The following is an 18,557-nucleotide window of genomic DNA, read 5'->3' as shown; positions in this document are numbered from 1 at the left end:
GGGAAAGAGCAGCTGCTAACAAACTGGTGCGTCGTACAGAGAAGAAGCTGAAGGAAGTTTTCATGCAGGTGGAGGATGAACGTCGACACGCAGACCAGTACAAGGAGCAGGTGGGTGGAGGGGGCTTGGCTTTTGAGGTCTGTTTCTCAGCAAAGGCAAATCAAACCATACTTGGAGTAAAAAGGCCTTTGTTAAGAAGCATTTCAATGAAAACATTTGAGGGAACCCCTGGCTTGATCACTAGACCAGCAGTCAGAGCACTCCTGTGGGATGGGCCATTATGTATCCTGGCATCCCAGACCCAGGAGCTCTGCTGCATTTCAAGTTTCCCCCTCTGTTCTGCCCTGGTGAGGCCACATCTGGAGAACTGTGTCCAGTTCTGGGTTCCCCCGTTCAAGAGAGACAGGGAACTGCTGGAGAGAGGCCAGCAGAGGGCAACAAAGATGATTGGAGCATCTCCCTGATGAGGAAAGGCTGAGGGAGCTGGGACTATTCAGCCTGGAGAGAAGACGTAAGAGAAACCTTATCAATGCCTGTAAATGTCTAAGGGTGGGTGCAGAGAGATTGGAGCCAGACTCTGCTCAGCAGTGCCCAGGGACAGGACGAGGGGCAACGGGCACAGGCTGGAACATGGGAAGTGATATTGAAATAGGAGGAAAAACTTCTTTACAGTGAGAGTGACAGAGCCCTGGGACAGGCTGCCCAGGGAGGGGGTGGAGTCTCCTTCTCTGGAGAAATTCTGGAGGAGTAGAGAGGTGATTGTCCCCTTTTGCTCAGCACTGGTGAGGCCACATCTGGAGTGTTGGGTCCAGTTTTGGGCACCTCAATTCAAGAGAGATCTCGAGGTGCTGGAGCAAGGACAGAGGAGGGCAAGGAAGCTGGGGAAGGGCCTAGAGAATCAATCTGATGAAGAACACTTGAAGGAGCCTATTGAGCGCAATCAATTGTGTTGCCCAAACCAGCCCTGTGGGAGCTGGAGCTGCAGCGACGTGGGGGGAAAGCAAGGTCCCCAGAGGAGCCCATCCTGGGGAACACAAGGTAATTAGTGACAGAACAAGAGGGAATGGCCTTGAGCTGCACCAGGGGAGGTTTAGACTGGACATTAGGAAAAAAAAGACAGCAAGAGTGGTTAGAGACTGGAAGAGGCTGCCCAGGGAGGTGGTGGAGTCACCACCCCTGGGTGTGTTGAAGGGTCGTTTGGATGTGGTGTTGGTGGATGTGGTTTAGGGGAGAACTTTGTAGAGCAGGGACGATGGTTGGACTGGGTGATCCCAAGGGGCTTTTCCAACCTGAATGGTTCTATGATTCTATTCCAAACCCACCTGGATGCAGCCCTGGGTAAAGTGCTCCAGGGGATCCTGCTTTAGTTGGGCTAGATGATCTCCAGCTCTCCAACTCAAGATGATCTCCCTTCCACCTCTGACAATTCTGTGAGATCACCCTGGAGTCTGTGGGGAGACTGGAGGTTCCTCTCCAGCTGGGGTGGGCAAGGAGCACCTCCCAAATGGTGGGGGGTGCTGAGTTTGATCCTGACGGCCTGGTTTTGTGTTTTAGATGGAAAAGGCAAATGCCAGGATGAAGCAGCTGAAACGCCAGCTGGAGGAGGCTGAGGAGGAGGCCACACGTGCAAACGCCTCCCGGCGCAAACTCCAGCGGGAACTGGACGATGCCACGGAGGCCAACGAGGGCCTGAGCCGGGAGGTCAGCACCCTGAAGAACAGGCTAAGGTAGGTGGTGCCAGCAGCAGGCAGGGCGTTGTCTGAGCCCTCCTGTGCCCACAGGGTGTCCCCAGAATTCGGGTTCCCTGGGGAGCTTCCAGCTGCGGCGCTGCAGGAGCAGGGCTGCTGTGCTGGGCCAAACTGGAACCTGCTGGGACCTGGTGACCGAGCCTGGTGGTGATAACAGGGATGTGTATCTTTGCATGGAGAGCTGCTCATGCTGCACCAGTGAGCAGGTGATGAGCAGGTTCCCTGTCCAGCCCTTCCAGGAGATTATAAAGAGGTGGAGCTTGGGCTGTTCAGTAAGTTAGAAGTGATAGGACAAGAGGTGATGGCCTCAAGTTGCACCGAGGGAGGTCGAGATGTTGGATGTTAGGAAGAATTTCTTCACCCAAGGGGTTGTCAGCGAGATGTGACCCATCAGCATCTCCTACCCATGTTGTTGGCAGGAGGGGAGGTCCCATCACCTTCTCCAGTCGGTCTGGGAGGCGCCAGCTGCACATCGAAGGGGCCTCCCTGGAGCTCTCGGACGATGATGCGGAGAGCAAAGGCAGCGACGTGAACGAGGCGCCGGCAGCGCCCGCCGAGTAGAGCCCTGTCCCACCCACTGCATGCAGAGACCTCTGGCACCACCGTGGGCAGGGGGAGGAGGAGGAGGAGGACTTCCCTGACCACCCAACTGCCTTGTGGCCCTAAATCTGCCTTACCAGACGTCGGCACGCTACAAGGTTACTTATCATAGGTCAACTATGTCTTAAGGCTCTCCAGCCTCACCATTACTGTACCCTGCTTCAGATATAGGTACAACTGCTTTTTTTTTATATATAGTAAACAAAATGGGATCGTCTCTGTTCAGTGCATCTCTTTTCCAGATACTCATTGTAAAGCCATTTTATAAAGCATCATGTGAAGGATGAAACTTGGGGTGTTTTTTTTTTTTTGTGTGTTTTGTTTTTACCAATACAGAAACTTCATTCCCAGAGGGGTAGGTGGTTGGGACAGCCCCCTTGTCATGACTGTGCATGCTTTGTCCTACAGACAACATCCTTCTGTTCCTTCTGTGCTCAGGTGGCCCTGGGCTGTGTTGAGTCTCTTGGATCCCTGAAGACCAAACTGCACCTGTATCTTTCTTTTCTCCTCAGTGTTGTGATCAGCACACAAATCAGCGAGTGAACTGTGAAAAGGCCTTGGGGGGGGAGTGTTAGAGGGAAATGTAGGGATGAATGAGTAGTGTCCTTTTTTTTTGGTTTTTTGTTTTTTTTGAACCTCCCAATACCATTTTGAAGTGTTCTCAGCACCTGCTCCATCAGTGAGTGTTCCTGCAGTACAGGCAAACTGAGAGAGTCACCTTCCCTCATCTGTACAGCACTTCTGCCCCTCCCACCCCCCGCAGAGCTGTGTAAATATTCAGGCTAAATACAATGTGAACACCAGTGGAAAACAAAAACACACCACGCAGGCAACATTAATTTATTCACTTAGGGCTGAGTGAGTCCTCAGGATGTGGAGCCCAGTGTCTGCACCCAGGGAGGAGGCTGCTGAGCTCCCTGAGCAGCCAGCCTGGCCCCAGCAGGGAGCTGGGCCACCAGCCCCTCTGGCCACTGGCACCACACAGGGCTCAGCGAGGGGGTTGCCTGCCTAGAGTTAACATGCCAGTGGATGTGAATCCTTTTCTTTTTTGTTGTTGTTGTTGTTGTTTTTTATTTTGAACAGTATTACAGCGAGTAGTTAGTGTTTCCTTTTGTTGAAATAGCTGAAAACCTGACACTACAGAAAGTGCCTTAGACACTACAGTACTAAGACAATGTTACATATATAATTTGCCTATATAACAATGATTTAATGTATTAATTTTGACTGTGCTTCATATCATGTACCTCTCTAGTCCAAGTGGTATTATTGATATTAGTGAAAATGAATCAGTGTTAACTAGGAAACTTCCTCTGCCACATGCTCAAGAAAGACATGGATTTCCTTTTTTTTTTTTGGTTAAAAGCTTTAACATCTGTCGCAAAGGTTTTGTTGTGTGTGTTTGGGTATTTTTAATCAAACTGGCTGTTGACCACCAGGCATCTGACTGCAAATATCTTGTTTTCTTGTATACCCATATTTCTAGACAATGATTTTTGTAAGACAATAAATTTATTCATTCTAGATGCGGCCGCCTGCTCTGGTTACTTACAGGAAGAGCTTTCTCCTGAGGCTGGCATAGACCTTAATAAACAAGAATATGACTGGAAGCTGCTTTTCCCTTCTTCCTCTTTTGTTTGCTTGGGGGTTTGTGGTTTTTCTTTCTTTTATTTTCACCTCAGTACAGCATCAATGGCCTGGTCAGGGCTGAGCCTTTGCCTTTCAACTCAAATTGCAAGCCCAGCTGGAGCACAAGGGGAGCTCTGAGCTGCTGTCCCAGCACAGCCCCAGCCCCCAGCTCGGCCTTTAACAGGTCAATTTCAGTTAAATCAGTTAAATTTAATGTTTGATGAAGCCTGTTGGGCAGAACCCCCAGTTTGCTGCCCCCCCCCCCAGACTGGGACCTGTACCCTGGGGGCTGGAAGCTCCTGGCTGGGAACTCCTGCCCAGGGCAGCTGGAGGTGGTTTAGTGGGAGTGTCTCTGCCCCTTCCAGTGGTGCCTCTTCTTCCAGCTGCTTGGCCAGGGCTCTGGGAACCCCTGAGCACCAAGGGGCTGTTCAGTGTCTCCTCCAACACGGTGCTGGGAAGAGGTCGAGGGATGTGGAAGGGCTTTTCCTGCCACGCAATCACAGAAGGCCCAGGCTGTGCAGGAACAGCTCCCTCTTACCTGGGGGTCTTTGGCAGGGAAGGGAGGGTTGGCTGCGATGAGGGGGCCCCAAGGCACCCCAGCCAACCTGCCCCTCAACCCTTCAGGGATGGGGCACCCTCAGCTCCTCTGGGCAACCCATTCCAGTGCCTCACCACCCTCACAGGAAATGGGATTTTCTTCCTGTTCTCATCTGCATCTCTCAATTTGAAACTGTTCCCCTTGTCCTGTCTTTCCCCAACTCAAATCTTGAGCCCCAGGGCTCAGTTGAGCTGCCAGGACTTCCAGTGCCTGGAGCAGCAGCTGCAGCTGAGGGAAGTGTTGGCTCAGCCCCACCTGTTCCCTCCCTGCACAACTGGAACTCTGGAGCAGGACTGCAGGGAACGAGGCACAGGAGCTGCGGGGCCAGCACGGCCAGTCCAGCCCTCCATGGCTGGGATAGTTTGGGAGAGCCTGGCCCAGTGACACCTCAAGACAGAGGGTCCTCAGGACCATGAAGGACTGGGTGGGTCAGTGTTCCCACCCCCTCCCTGGCACAATCTAGCAAAGCAGGGAGAGCCGGAAGCTGCTTCCTTCTTCCTGCTCCTTTCCATGTTGGCTTCCAACGTGCTGCTCCAGAAACCACCAGGTGCTGGGAAGTCTGGACTTCTCCCCTGGAGTGGCCCCGTGTCCCATGTCCCGGCATGTCCCGTGTCCCACATCCCTGCTGGCCCTGAGATGGGTTTTGTATATAAATACTCACCTGTTCTTCCCCCAGGTTTTACCCTTTTTCCTGTGTCACAGTAAATTTGTTTCTATTTTCAGTTTCTGAAGTTTGTCTCTTCCTCAGTCCCTTTCCATCTTCCCTTGGGAGGGTGAAGGCGGTACCAGCAATTCTGCCCTCTGCTTGTGTGGTGTTTGTGTGGGGTTTTGTTTTGGGTTTTTTTTGGGGGGGGGGGTGTCACCTTCATTACTGCAACCAGACCAATGACAAAACACACCCAGTGCCACCGGTTCTGCAAAATCCACTGATTCCACATTAAAAGAACTTTTTATTTTTGGAAGATGAGTCGCGTTTGTTTCTGGTGTGTCTTGTTTTGAACCCCCAGTTGTGTCCCCGGGGGGTTTTGGGTACAAGGTCCTACTGCAACATGCTTAGAGATTCTGAATAAATAAAGCTACAAAGCCCAAGTTATGTACAAAGATCTTAGGCAAAGATATTATGTTTACAAACCTATGTACAAGAAAACAAATGTAAACAGTCAAATGCAGCAGAGGATGCACAGGAAAGGAGGAACCAGAGGAGCCCCAACAGCAAAGGGGGGGGGGGTTCCCCACCTCCCTGCTGCTGGGACCAGTGGTTTTTCTCAGCGCTTGTAAATAAACCAGCTTGGAGCTGCAGAGCCAACTGAAGGTGATGGACCAGACTGGGAACGATGATTCCTAAACCCACAGATCAAACCCTGCCTGGGTTTGTTGGTTCATTTTAAAATAATCCACTGACTCTGAGGCACATACAGACAGAGAAACTGCACAAAGGACGTTGCTCGAAAGCCCCACAAGGTGCAGGGTCACCCAACACTTGTCACAGAGGCCTGAGGGTGACGCTGGAACATCCAGCCCTATATTACACAGCTCAGAACATGGGTGGGGGGGTGATGGGGTCTGGGGAGGAGGTTTCATGGGCATTGCAGCCAGTTGGGAGTAGTGGCTTTCTAAGCTCTCGTGGAGTTCCTGTTGTGGTGTGGAAATTGGGCTGCTGAAGGCTGGGGACAGTAGGGCAAGAAAGCTGGGACGGTGGGGCAGGGAACCTGGGTCAGGTCCCTGGGCAGGGGGAGATGCTGCAGCCCATGAACACCTTCCTGCCCCCTGCCCCAGCCCTGCCAGGGCAGGTGATGCTGCCACCCTCTGTGCCAGACCCCTGACGGTCACCCCAGTGCCCTGCCCTGCCCCCCGGAGCTGCAGGGACACATCCCCCTACCAGCCCCGGCAGGAGGGACACGCTCCAGGGATTCACTGACTGCGGGAACTCAGTCACCTACCTGGCCCCAGTTCCGGGTACCAATGTCCCAAGTGCCACTGCACAGCTCCTCCCAGGGCTCCTCTCACGGGACTGCAGCCGCACTCCTAGGGAGCAGAGGCTGGGAGAAGGGGGAGCCTGGCAGAGGAGCAGCCACCCTGCCTGTCACACCAAACCTGTTAGAGAATACAGAAGGCAAAGGGGCCGAGAGGGCTGGCGAGCAGGACTCCTGCCTGTGCAGCACAGGGCGTGGGGCCAGGACAGAGAACGTCTGCTACAGCAACGGGAGGAAGGAAATAATCTGTATTAAAAGGACACGAAGGGCCGTGAGCACGAGGGTCCCTTCCGGCATCGCGGGGCGGGTCGTGTTCCAGCGGGGCGGGATGGGGAGGAGTCGGGAGCAGTTCTGGTGCTGGGCTGAGAAAAGCATCCCCAAGTCCGAACACGACCTCCCACGGGCTCATACGCTCAGGGGGAGCATTCCAGGCGCTGAGGATGGTCGAGAGGCTCCCAGGCCGGGGGGACCTTGATCAAAGCCGTTTACTGCCCTATGGAGCAACAAGAGACAGGCCGGTAAGTGAGGAGCAGCCCCAGGAGATGGCACCGCTCAGCTCTGCCCACCACCAGCAGCTGGGAGCCGGGCCCTGCTCCTCCCTCCGGGCTGCATCCCTCACCCTGCAGCGACAAGGTCCCCTGGGGCCGGTGCTCACCCGCAGGCAGGGACACGCACCGGAGGAGCTCGGTCCCCTGCTGGGGACACTCCACCCGTGTTGTCCCCTGGTCCTGCTCTGCCAGCTCTGCCCAGTGAGAGGATGGACACAGGCACGGACCAATGCAGTACCCCCAGCTGGGGTGCTGCAGGGGCTGTGGGTGCCTCCACACCCCCAGGATCCACAGGTTCCCTCCTTCCACAGGATACTGGAAGAAGTGAAGGAGTGGAGAACCTGGCTTTCTGGTGGGCTGGGAGAGAAGCACGTGAGGCTTAAAAGCTTTTCTAGCTCTACTCTGTTATGGCTTTGATGGACCTTCTGTAATTAGACTCAACACTCAGTGTCTGCCCAGGCTCACCACCACCACAGCCTTGACAACCAGATCGAGAGGCGCCAAGGCCGGGGGGACCTTGATCAAAGCCGTTTCCTGCCCTATGGAGCAACAAGAGACAGGCCGGTAAGTGAGGAGCAGCCCCAGGAGATGGCACCGCTCAGCTCTGCCCACCACCAGCAGCTGGGAGCCGGGCCCTGCTCCTCCCTCCGGGCTGCATCCCTCACCCTGCAGCGACAAGGTCCCCTGGGGCCGGTGCTCACCCGCAGGCAGGGACACGCACCGGAGGAGCTCGGTCCCCTGCTGGGGACACTCCACCCGTGTTGTCCCCTGGTCCTGCTCTGCCAGCTCTGCCCAGTGAGAGGATGGACACAGGCACGGCAGAGCCCAGTACCCCCAGCTGGGGTGCTGCGGGTGCCTCCACACCCCCAGGATCCACAGGTTCCCTCCTTCCACAGGATACTGGAAGAAGTGAAGGAGTGGAGAACCTGGCTTTCTGGTGGGCTGGGAGAGAAGCACGTGAGGCTTAAAAGCTTTTCTAGCTCTACTCTGTTATGGCTTTGATGGACCTTCTGTAATTAGACTCAACACTCAGTGTCTGCCCAGGCTCACCACCACCACAGCCTTGACAACCAGAAGTGATTATGTCCCTGTATCAGGTCAGCACGGCCACCCCCACCCCTGTCCCCAGACCAGCACCCTGCCCGGGTGGCTGGGTTTGTAATACCAAGGGTGGGGAGAGAAGCCCCACAGCTCTGCAAGGCAGCACAGGTCCCTGCCTCCATGTCCACCTACTCCCAAGAAGAGCCTCTGCAGCACCTCACCAGCTCCTCACCAGCTTTGCCCCAACCACCTGCACCACTCAAGATGCCACTGGGATGTCTCTCAGCAGAGCTATCCCTGGGAGAGGGGACACTTCAGGGACAGCCTCTGCTGCAGCAATTAAAGGCAAGAGGAGAAGCAGAAGGGCTCTGCTGACAAGGGAGAAGCCAAGCAGGGAGCTGGTGACTCTAGGGTCCCAGGCTGTGCCGGGTGCCATCACCACCTGAGGGACAGATGTGGCAGCAGCTCAGCTGTGGGGGGCTCAGGACACAGCAGGGCTGTTCCACACTCCCCTTCCCACAGTGACCCTGCACCTCCAGGACCAGGGATGCAAAAGCCCAGGCAGCAAAGCCAGCAGAGCTGCCAGGGCACTGGGCAGGGACAGAATCCTGCCAGAGGAGCAGGTGAAGAGCTAAAAATCTCAACACGTTGCCAGGACAGATTCCCGTGGTAACATCCCTGCAGCCCAACGATGCCCCCAGCACTGCACAACAGGAGGGGACAACTCTCCCCCAGGACACCAGCACAGCCCTGCGCCACCAGCCAATCCACAGGGACATGACCCAACAGAGAGCTGTCCTAGGTCCCTGCACCAGAAGGTGCACATCCCTGCAGGGCTCCAGCCCCGGCAGCTCCCTCTGCTGACGTCCTGCACTCGCCTCCAGACCCAACACACCATGTCAGCACATGGTGCTACACCAGGGATGGGCACAGCAGTACAAACTTCTTAAATATTGCTATTTCTGAGGCACCAACTGCTTCTAAACTGGGTTTCCAGCACTGCCTGTTGAGAGAACACCTCCCTACAGCCACCACCATCCCACAGACCTGCCTCTGCAGGCAGTTCCTCCTTCTAAATGAAGCACCACATCTCTAACCCTCCTCAGCTCCTGCTCAGAGCCATGTCTAGCAGCTTGGGAGCCCATTTCCATCTCCCAGAGGTACACAAACGAGGCCAGAAGCCACAAAAGGATCAGACACTTGGCACAGATGCCACCCAGAGATGACAGAACTCTGCCAAAATCACCTGTGTCACAACTAATCCAGTGATGTCTGGAACAAGAAGGGAGAACAAGCCCCATCCCAGAGCCAGGGCAGCAGGAGGATGCAAGGGTGAAGTGTTTCAAGTGCTGACCAGCACAGGGTGGGGACTGCTCACAGCACAGCTGCACAAGGGAGACATGAGGTCTTTCTGCTGAAGATGGAAATGATAGAAAGCCCATATAGAAGCCTTTTGAGGCTTCCTCACTGTTTGCTAATTAAAAAACCAGAGCAGGAAGGCAGGGCAGGGTGCTGCTTTGTGGCAGGTTCTCCCAGGATCAGCTCCTGGAAGCAGTTACCTGCATCATTCTTTGCATCCTGCCAGCCCAAACTTGCAGAGACACAGTGGTGGTTTGCAGAAAGCTGGTTCTTTAAGTGGGGCACAGGATAAGGCTTCAAATAGTAGCAGCAACTGGGGGGGATACTGAAAGCTGGCATTATGGCTGAGCCTACTGAGGTCTTACCTAGTCATGGATTTCTGTTGGTAACATGAAAATGCACAAAAAAGGGAAAGAAATCAACATTACTGCAGTTAGAGGCAAAGTTCAAGGAAAATAAGATACATTAAACACAGCAACTGTAAAAAAAAACAACCAACACAACAAAGAAAATGTACTGGATGACTCCTGCCTAGCCTCCCAGAAGTGAGCTGAGAAGTCCTTGTGCTCTGTCTCCCAGGTCTGAGGCAGGACCAGGAGGAACATGAGCCTCCAGCCTTGGGCCTGGCACTTGTGTGGGGCTGCTGCATGGAGCTGACATTGCCCATGGCCCAGAAACCTGCTTCCAGGGATCAGTCCCAGCCAGGTCAGTTGTCTTCTCCTTCTGTCTTGTTTCCTCTCAGACCTGACCTGCTCTGTAGGGCCTGTGCCCTTGCTCTGGGCTTCCTGAGAAACTGGGCTCCAGGGTGCTCCAAAGGGAGCCAAAAGCACCAGTCCCTGCTGGAAATGTTCCCTGCAGGAGTTTCTGATGGATGTTCCTGACTGCCTGTCCTTACAGTGGTGTGGACCTTGTGCCCATTTCCAACTGCTCACTCTGCCCTGTCATTGCTAAAGATAGATTTTTACTCATTAATCTTTATTTCAAGGTATATTTTGTACTTGGCACCTTATCTCCAGAACTCTTTACATATCCAACAACACCTCAGGAGAAGATTCTCCTGCAGTTGAATAGCCCAGCCTGAGGAGGATGTGATCAAAGCATACTTGGAGACCAGCCCCATAAAAAAAAAAAAGTGAGTTTTCAAGCAGGTTGGTGCTTTAAAACACATCACTAACTCTCCCAAGCAGCTGTAACAGCACAAGGAGGTTGAGGAACATCTCGTGTGGAGTTGTAAGGAGGAGGATGGGGACATGGCTGTGGCAGAGAAGGCTGGTAGGACCTGCACTTTTCTTTGCCCTCTTGAGGGAGCCTGGAGCGTTTGTCACACTGTCCAACCCTTGGCTGCTTGCAGACCATTCCTGCAGGGGGCCCCTGGATCCCCTTCCTGAGCCACCTGCTGGCCCTGTGCTGCTGGGGCACGGCTGTGGCAGGCAGGGACAGTGGCACCGAGAAGGAGCACCCTGTCCTCCCCTTGCCCTGTAACCCTGGCTGGCTCAGCAGGGCTCTGCCTTTGCCTGCCCCCCTGTCACCACCGGGGGCCAACTGCACAGAGAGAAACACGGCCCAGGGGCAAACTGCCTTTCAAAATCAAGTCAATTAACAGCAGTGGTACTTCAGCCTGTACCTCTCATGTGATAGATTCCATCAGAAACATGCATGTGAAGAGCTACTAACTAGAGCAGGAGAGCAAGCACAGGCAGGCTGATGGTTGCAACAGGTTACAGCACCAGAGAGTTCATCTGAAGTGAGGAGAGAGGTGACAGGCTCTGAGCAGGGACAGTTAGTCTCAGTGCTCACAGAACTACCCCATGCAGTTAGCACCAACTCTGCACCTCCAAGCACCGAGTTAAAACACATGCAGCTCATCATTGCAAATGAATTAATTCATTTACCCATGACCAAGGTGGGGAATATGACCTTTTCACGCCTAGTGGAGAAAAATTGAAACAGGTTATGCACACAATAAAGACACTCTTGGGCATAACCCTGGATGCAAGAAATAGGGCAAAGCAAAGGTGTTGAACTAACCCTCACTAGATCTCTCTCTCTCCTCTTTGACCTCTGCATGATGAGACCCTGCCCTGCATGGTGCATTTCACTGCTGGAAGTGCCTGACCCAGAGGGAAGCCTGGAGCGTTGCAAAGCACGTGGCAGGACACGGGATTACTCACCTGCATCAGAATGTCCCTGGAAAAAGGGGAATTGTGGGTCATTTTTTGATAAGGTGGATGAGGGAACAGGAAAAAAAGACCCTGATTTCCCAACCTTGATGTTGGGAAACAACCCACAATCAGGGTTGTGGACAACCCTGTCTGCTGTGTAAATACACCTCTGTGCCTCACGGGACTGCTGGAAGTGGGCAAGCAGCACTTCTCCGACTTTGCCTTGTTCTGTTAAAACAAAGCCCAAGAGATTCACAAATAACCTAAGAATAAACATCAGGTACAAGGACTGGACATTCAAGAAAGCATGAAGGGGAGCAGTGAACAAGGAGTTAATGCCCCAGGGAACAAACACCCCATGTTGCCTCACAGGCTGTCTCAGCTCTGCTGTTCAAGTGCCAGACCTCTGCGGAGCCCATCAAGGTCAGAGCTGTTATGTTCCCTAACTGGATCCAAGTTAATTATCATTCAAGAACAATTACAACAGAAAAAAAAAATAAATTAAATCAATAAATCAGTATCTGTCTGAAAACCTCCTCAGGTGCTGTTCTGCCATGCATAAGGACCGTGTTCCTGAAGGAACAAGTCTGCAGGCAAGTGATCTTACACCAGACTTGGTTGAGCTTTAAAAAACCTCAACAAGTAGGTAAGTCCTGACTGTTCCAATTCTCCAGCAGAGCCTCAGTGCAAGCCCAGCTGTCATCCAGGCTTCCCCCACAGCCATGCTCAGGGGATTTCTCCTCCCTCTGCCCCTCTATGCCAGCTCCTGCCTATCGCTACCCACAGCTGCCTGCTCAGCACCACTCAGCAAGCAAAGAGCAGGTGTTTGATGGGAGACTGAGACTTCTCAAACATTTTAACCAAGAAGGTGTCAGAGGAAGGGAAGTAAAGGGACCTATAATGATATGGCTGAGTTTCCTCTACCCCCATCCCACTATCCACCAACCAGCTGTTTCTTAGGCAGTGGCAGCAGATGGGACTGGATCTATGATCACATGTGGCTGTTTCAGGTTCCAGCAACAATTAGGGGCAGGGTGGAGAGTACAGGGGCTGGAGAGAGAAGAGGAAGAAGAGAGGGGGGAAGAAAGGGCAAGGCTTGACTCAGCCCCTTGTGCCCAGCCACCACAGCACACTTCAGATCCATGTGCCAGCATGGCCAGGGCTGCAGCCTGGGGCAGGACAGGGCTGCCCTCGGCCAGCTGAGGGGCTGGTTTAGCTTCCAGCTGCAGCCATGACAGGGTGCTGGGAAACATGGACATGGATCAGGCACTGCCAGCACCCGCAGTGTGCACAGACATCCCCAGGGGCAGGAAAGCAGAGCAAGAGCAAGGGAGAGGTGAGCAGAGGACAGGGCCAAGGCAGCAGGGCCATGCAGGGATCTCTGACAACTTGCAGATAAGCACATCAGTCATTTCCACCCCCTTATCTAGCCCACTGACATTCTCCAACTCTGCTGTACAAGTTCTCTTTCAGGAAGCTGGGTTTCTAAGCCTCTTTCAGCTACAACCTGCTCCTAACTCCAGGCAGCCAGCCCAGATAACAAGAGTGATGACAATCTGAATTAAAAGTGACCCCCACCCCACATGGCAATCAGCTTATTTGTCACACCACAACTCAATACAGCCATGCTGCCTCCTCAGAACAACTATAATCTCTCCCTAGCAACTACCCTGACAGCTTGCACCTGAAATGCAACCTGTGCACTGTGAGTGTGAGCACTGCTGGGGTGACCCTCAGCCTTGCAGAATGCAGACAACCCACAGGTCTGCCTGATTTGCACATGACACTGACTGTAAGTCTCCATTAAAGTCTCCCTTTCCAAAAGCAGCAAACACCAGTGGCTCTAAGAACTCTGAATGCCAGTTTCTAAGATGCAACTTGCCCTGCTACCCACGTAGCAACACGATTCAGCTCAAATGAGGATGACTGTAGGAAGCTCAGCTTGTCTGCTCTGCACATGGCACTCCTTCAGTTGGTAACAGCTCATTTCATTCTCAAAAGTAAATTCTGGGTGGAGGATGTGCTGAATGTTAGCATTAAATTGGCTTGAGGTTTAGCATGAAAGACTCTGTGAAGGGAGCATGGAGGGTGTTTTGCCCAGAGACACACAGCAAAGCTCTCAAAACCCCCCTTCCAACACTGCAGGACCGTCACGCTCTTTGCCCCACTCCCCAGGGCTCCTCATACTGGCACCAGGCCCTGACCTATGAGGGACTGGGAAATTTCTCCTGCTGAACCACTTCACAGCAACCCAGAGGAAGCTCTGACCACAGATGAGTCACAGGAGACACAGGGGGTAGTTCTTCCAGTGGAAGCAGTTTCTGGCTTCAGGGCTGACGCACAGCACAGCCAGCAGGGAGGCCGCTGCCCCTGCAGGATGATGCCATTAATGGCGTTTCTTTTGCCCTAACAAAGGGGGAAGTAGAGCAACCCCATCCTCCAAGTGAGCATTTGCTGCCTGCCCTCAGCTGTTCTCACCAAGGCAACCTCCAGATTTGGGGTTAATGTACTTCCCAAGGCAGGAGGACACCGATAGCTATGGCAACCCCAGCACTGTCACTCGAGATCTCCTTCACCAGGGGGTTGCTCTGGGGGTTGTTCTATCACCTGAAATACAGCTGCCAGATCAGGCCAGAGGACAGAAAATACACTGTGTTCTACCAGCTAAGAGACAACATCACTTGCTTTTCTCTGTGCTTTCCAGAAATCACACTCTGACCTTCCCCCATCCCCTTGAGACTTTGGCTCTGTGAATTATTTGTCCTATAGGATGGAAGCTGTAGTGGGCTAAAAGCAAACCAAGAAAAACTTCTGCTCCAAGTAGCAGAAGTAGCTCTGAATGCACTCCCCTTTAGGGCAGAAGTATCTCCCAACTTACCCTTTGTCAAAGAAAGAAGTATGCCCCGGATGAGGGTACTTTGTGCCGTTGCTGTTCATCATGCCACTGGTAACATTCCCTGAAATGTAGGATTTCCGTGATGCCTGGTCCTTTGCAAAATTCCTGCAAGCAGCTAATTTGGATTCTAAGGCCTGTGAAAGGGAAACATAAAAAGATATCACCAAAGTAATACCATTAAGAGAAAGGACTTTGCTGCTTGAGTCCCAGCTTTGTCACAACCCCAAGATCACAACAACCAGGACCCCAGTGGGATCACCCTGGGCAAGCACTGAAGGAAATGGGAACAAAGCTGTCATCTTCTGTCACCCAACCACACAGGAAACCCCCACGAGATGCTGATGCAGACTGCCAGGCACAACTTGGTTCCATTAGGGCTCAGATTTTACAACATACCAACTCTCCACTAGTTACCTAAAACAAGGAAGCCAGGACTTCCTCCTTTAGCAGGGGCAGTAAGGCTGGTATTTGCTAATCAGAAGACTAAGAGCCTCAAGCAGAGTACTCAAGTTTTGGGAGGGACTGTGTGTTTGGAAAGTTGATTTTTCTTCCCCAAGCAAATGCCTTCTAGTATTTCTTTCCTAATCTTGGCCTGTAAAACGTTGCCAGTTTCCTAAGCCACACTGATAAGCTTCAGAACAAGAGGTGCTACAGCCACAGCACCAGGAGGAACCAAAGACAGCAGGACCAAGCCAGGCTCTATGGCCTGTGCCTCAGCTCCACTACTTCCCAGCAAGTGAGATCTTCTTCCCCTACATAAGGTGATAGTCTCTGCACTGTCTGACAGCCTCAGGCACTGACTCCTCGCAGGAGGGAGACCAAAATCCTGATTCTCTCCTTCATTTAGGAAGACCACCTGCCCTTTCTGATGTCTGCCACAAACTAAGGCTTAGCCTGATAAATATCCACCTGGTCCAGCAGAAAATCTACTTCTCTATCCACCCTCTGTGGTGGGACATTCACACACACTTGCAGATGGATGCATTGGAGAAAAAAACCTCATCTCTCCAAACATGGGGTTTGGTCCTGTTCTGCACAGAAAGAGGTTCCATTAATAGGTACTGACATGCTATCAGAATTAACTGAACACTACACAGGCTTCTTCTAGAAAGCCATGTAAGCTTCCTTAGTGACTACACAGGAAGACACAGATATCAACCTATCTCTTGGTCTCAAAGCTCCTACCAGCTGGAAATAGGCAGTGTGACCTGTGCCAAGTGACCTGTATCAGCTGCAAGCAAGAAAGCTGAGGGAAAGCTCCCTGCAGAGAAAGGGAGTGTAAGGCTTGGGATGAGGCATCCAACAAGCAGCCAAGCCCAAAGTAAACCTGAACATCCTATAATTGTTGCTAAACAAACGCAGTGAGCTAGAATTTTGTCTCAATGGCAGAGCGTGTGTCTAAAAGCAGGCTGGGAAAGAAGCATGCTGCTTATTTGGCATTTCCTGTCCTTGCAGAGTAATCACACAGGATTGTGATTAAGCTCCCTAAATCCCCTGCAGACTCTTACTCACAATGATCCCATTTTAAACATGTCACTCGGTAACCCCGAGTCATCCTGCTGCCCTTTCAAACCAGCTACAAGCTCTCTGGCTCCAAATGTGAACAACGAGGTAATTTTTCTGCTAAAACAACTGTCTCTTCTGCAGCTACTGCTGGTCTCAGTGTCAACCCCAAGAGACAGAGGAAAGCCAGCACTGGAGGCTGCACACAGAGCCTGTCCACGCTTCCACTCAAAACACTAACCACTGAGGCACAACAACAAACTTCTCACAGCTCCAAAGTCATGTTTCCATTCAACTGGGAAGCCTGTCCCCCTAAACAATGCTGTAACAGATGATTAAACCACTTCCTCCCCACTTAAGGGTAATCCCTTTAAAGGCTCACGAAGTTTCACTTCCCCATCAACTACAGATGGGAACATTTGGCTTTCTACCCATTTATTTTCTCACTTTCTTATCCAAGAGTTCTACATTTTGATCCATTTTCAGCACCTGTTGCAGATCTCCCCAAGCAGGTGAGGAAACACTGGCAGTGTGATCCCAGCTCCTCTCCCGTGCCACACAGGAACTGCACCTTGGTCTCCATACAGAGGAAGCTGTAGGCCCCAAAGGGAGAACAAGTGGCTGATGGTGTCTAACGCCATGAACCAAAGTGCTGGAGAAACTTTTGACTCCAAATATTAATTTCGTCACTGAAAATCAGCGTCAGAACCTTAGTAACCCACTTCACAAATCAAGATAATTAAAAAACCCCAAACATTATCACATAATAAACACTGCATGTGGATGATTTGGAAACTACAGCATGTACTCAGCAGGGCCAAGGCCTTGCTGTAACTGTGCACGAGGCTGGAGGCAGCACAGGGACACAGAGACTCACCCCCACTTTCCGTAGCAGGTCTCCCACGATGTTGAGTGCTGATATTCTAGCTGAAGGAGTAAGGGGGCTGGTACCAAATCCATTTGGTATGGCTGCAGACACAGACACATGTTATTATATGCTCCACTCCTCCACAGTTCATTTCTTTTAAGGTTTAAATAAATCAACTTCTACATGAAAAGTTAAATGTAAAATCCTACTACAGACTATTCATACAGTTACCTCACAGGAACACACATGGTCACTAGCCATGGAAAAAGCTTAGTTCCCATCCACTGCTGTCCTTCCCATTAGACCCACACACAGAGTTCATGCCCTCCCCATCTGCAAGGCTATTGCCTGCAATTCCTCTAATCCAGCTGGAGCTCCCACTGGAATCTACTCTTTCTAATTTCAAATATAATGTGCTAATCCTTGTGATTGTCCAGAGCCTTCCACCAGATGGGCAAAGGGACTGGACCAACTTCTTGGTACCTCACAAAGAAAATAGGACCCCTGAAAAGTATATGTGGTAACAGAGGCAGGCTAGACTATCAGAATTACTGCCCATCGTTTACTCACCACTGCTGCTCCACACTTAAGCAGAACTCCCAGTCACTGCACCTCCCTGCAATCCCAAACGTCTGCAGTACTCTACTCCAGGCATCCACTGCAGTGTGCAATCCCCGCTCCCCCAAAAGTAGTATCTAAGCTTCACTGTCCTTCTTTTATGTGGTTTTTAGTCATTACACTCCTTAAATGCACCTGGTGCTGCCCCAGGATCTAAACACACCTTATGCAATGCATGTGGGATCCACACCTACCTACATTTACTCCAAGTTCACTAACAAGCACCTGGTCCGAAATTGTTAACAAGCTGAACATCCTGCCAGACAACGAGACAGTTTCTACGAAGTGTACCTTTTGGGGAAGGAAAACTATTTTCTGATCCTTTTCCAACAGGCGTAGCTGGCAAGGAGAGAGAGGCCTGAACAGCTGAATCCATCTTCTCACAGTCTAGAGTGGGAGAACTGGGAGCTGACTTTCGGGTCACTTCCTGCTGCCTCTCCCGCACGGCCAGCTCTTGCCGTAAGTCTGAGGGTTGAAAGAAGAAAAAAAACCACACGCTGGTGACTGATTCTCTAACTCTCCTCAATTCTGTTGGGAGGGAGGAGGAGGACACACTTTGTAGCAACCCTCTCTGAATTGCCTGCTGCTGGCTTTCTCCAGCAGGAAGGACCCCAGCCCAGTACCATCCCTTCCCGTTCCAGCTGGGAGGGGAGAGGCAGCAGAGCCCTCCCAGCATGGGGGCTGAGCGGTCCCAGCCAGCACCACAGCAGGTCACTCTGCCACAGTGGTTTTCCCCATCCATAGTGGGAGTCCCTTGGCAAGTCTGTGACAAAAACTGTAGCTGGTCACTAATGCCTGCTGAGCTACACTGAGCTCCTACTCATATGAAAGTTGGAAAAAGGAGGAATGACCTATTCTGGTGTTTCCAGTTGCCCACGTTACTCCTCCAGTTAAAAATCCACAGGACTCCACACCAGCCAAAGAGCTGCACCCAATTTCTTGATGCTTCAACCAGTAAAAGAGCAGACTGGAGAGGCTGGGGAGGTCAAGTAACAAGGGAAGAAGCTGGGGAAT

General features: G+C 52.1%; 2 protein-coding genes and 1 long non-coding RNA gene across 6 annotated transcripts in view; 2 read left to right on the top strand and 1 right to left on the bottom strand.

The window, feature by feature from the left end:
• Positions 1-2,640, top strand: part of MYH10 (myosin, heavy chain 10, non-muscle) — a 101,367-nt gene extending 98,727 nt beyond the window's left edge. For all 3 annotated transcript variants that reach the window (XM_010008237.1, XM_010008236.1, XM_010008235.1), the window contains 3 exons: positions 2-110; positions 1,555-1,727; positions 2,168-2,640. In XM_010008237.1, coding sequence (XP_010006539.1) covers positions 2-110; positions 1,555-1,727; positions 2,168-2,309 — 424 coding nt within the window. In that variant the 3' untranslated portion in view covers positions 2,310-2,640. The remainder of the gene's footprint in view (position 1; positions 111-1,554; positions 1,728-2,167) is intronic.
• Positions 2,641-3,090: 450 nt separating this feature from the next.
• On the top strand, positions 3,091-3,958 carry LOC104398182. Its single transcript, XR_719889.1, has 2 exons — positions 3,091-3,206; positions 3,308-3,958. It is a non-coding gene; the product is annotated as an uncharacterized LOC104398182 (long non-coding RNA).
• A 2,884-nt stretch (positions 3,959-6,842) lies between these two features.
• NDEL1 (nudE neurodevelopment protein 1-like 1) overlaps positions 6,843-18,557 on the bottom strand; it is an 18,511-nt gene continuing 6,796 nt past the window's right edge. Inside the window, exons 5-8 of one of the 2 annotated variants that reach the window (XM_010008233.1) lie at positions 17,835-18,008; positions 16,935-17,026; positions 14,537-14,688; positions 6,843-7,041 (exon numbers count right to left, since the gene is read on the bottom strand). In XM_010008233.1, coding sequence (XP_010006535.1) covers positions 6,954-7,041; positions 14,537-14,688; positions 16,935-17,026; positions 17,835-18,008 — 506 coding nt within the window. In that variant the 3' untranslated portion in view covers positions 6,843-6,953. Of the gene's footprint in view, positions 7,042-11,380; positions 11,424-14,536; positions 14,689-16,934; positions 17,027-17,834; positions 18,009-18,557 lie in introns of those variants that run through there. The other variant, XM_010008234.1, reaches the window with a different exon arrangement.

This window comes from Chaetura pelagica, unplaced genomic scaffold (genome assembly GCF_000747805.2).
Source record: "Chaetura pelagica isolate M959 unplaced genomic scaffold, ChaPel_1.0 scaffold471, whole genome shotgun sequence".
In the NCBI taxonomy this organism is placed as follows: Eukaryota; Metazoa; Chordata; class Aves; order Apodiformes; family Apodidae; genus Chaetura; species Chaetura pelagica.
The sequence above is the reverse complement of the archived record's forward strand: the minus strand, read 5'-3'. Positions and strand labels throughout refer to the sequence as shown.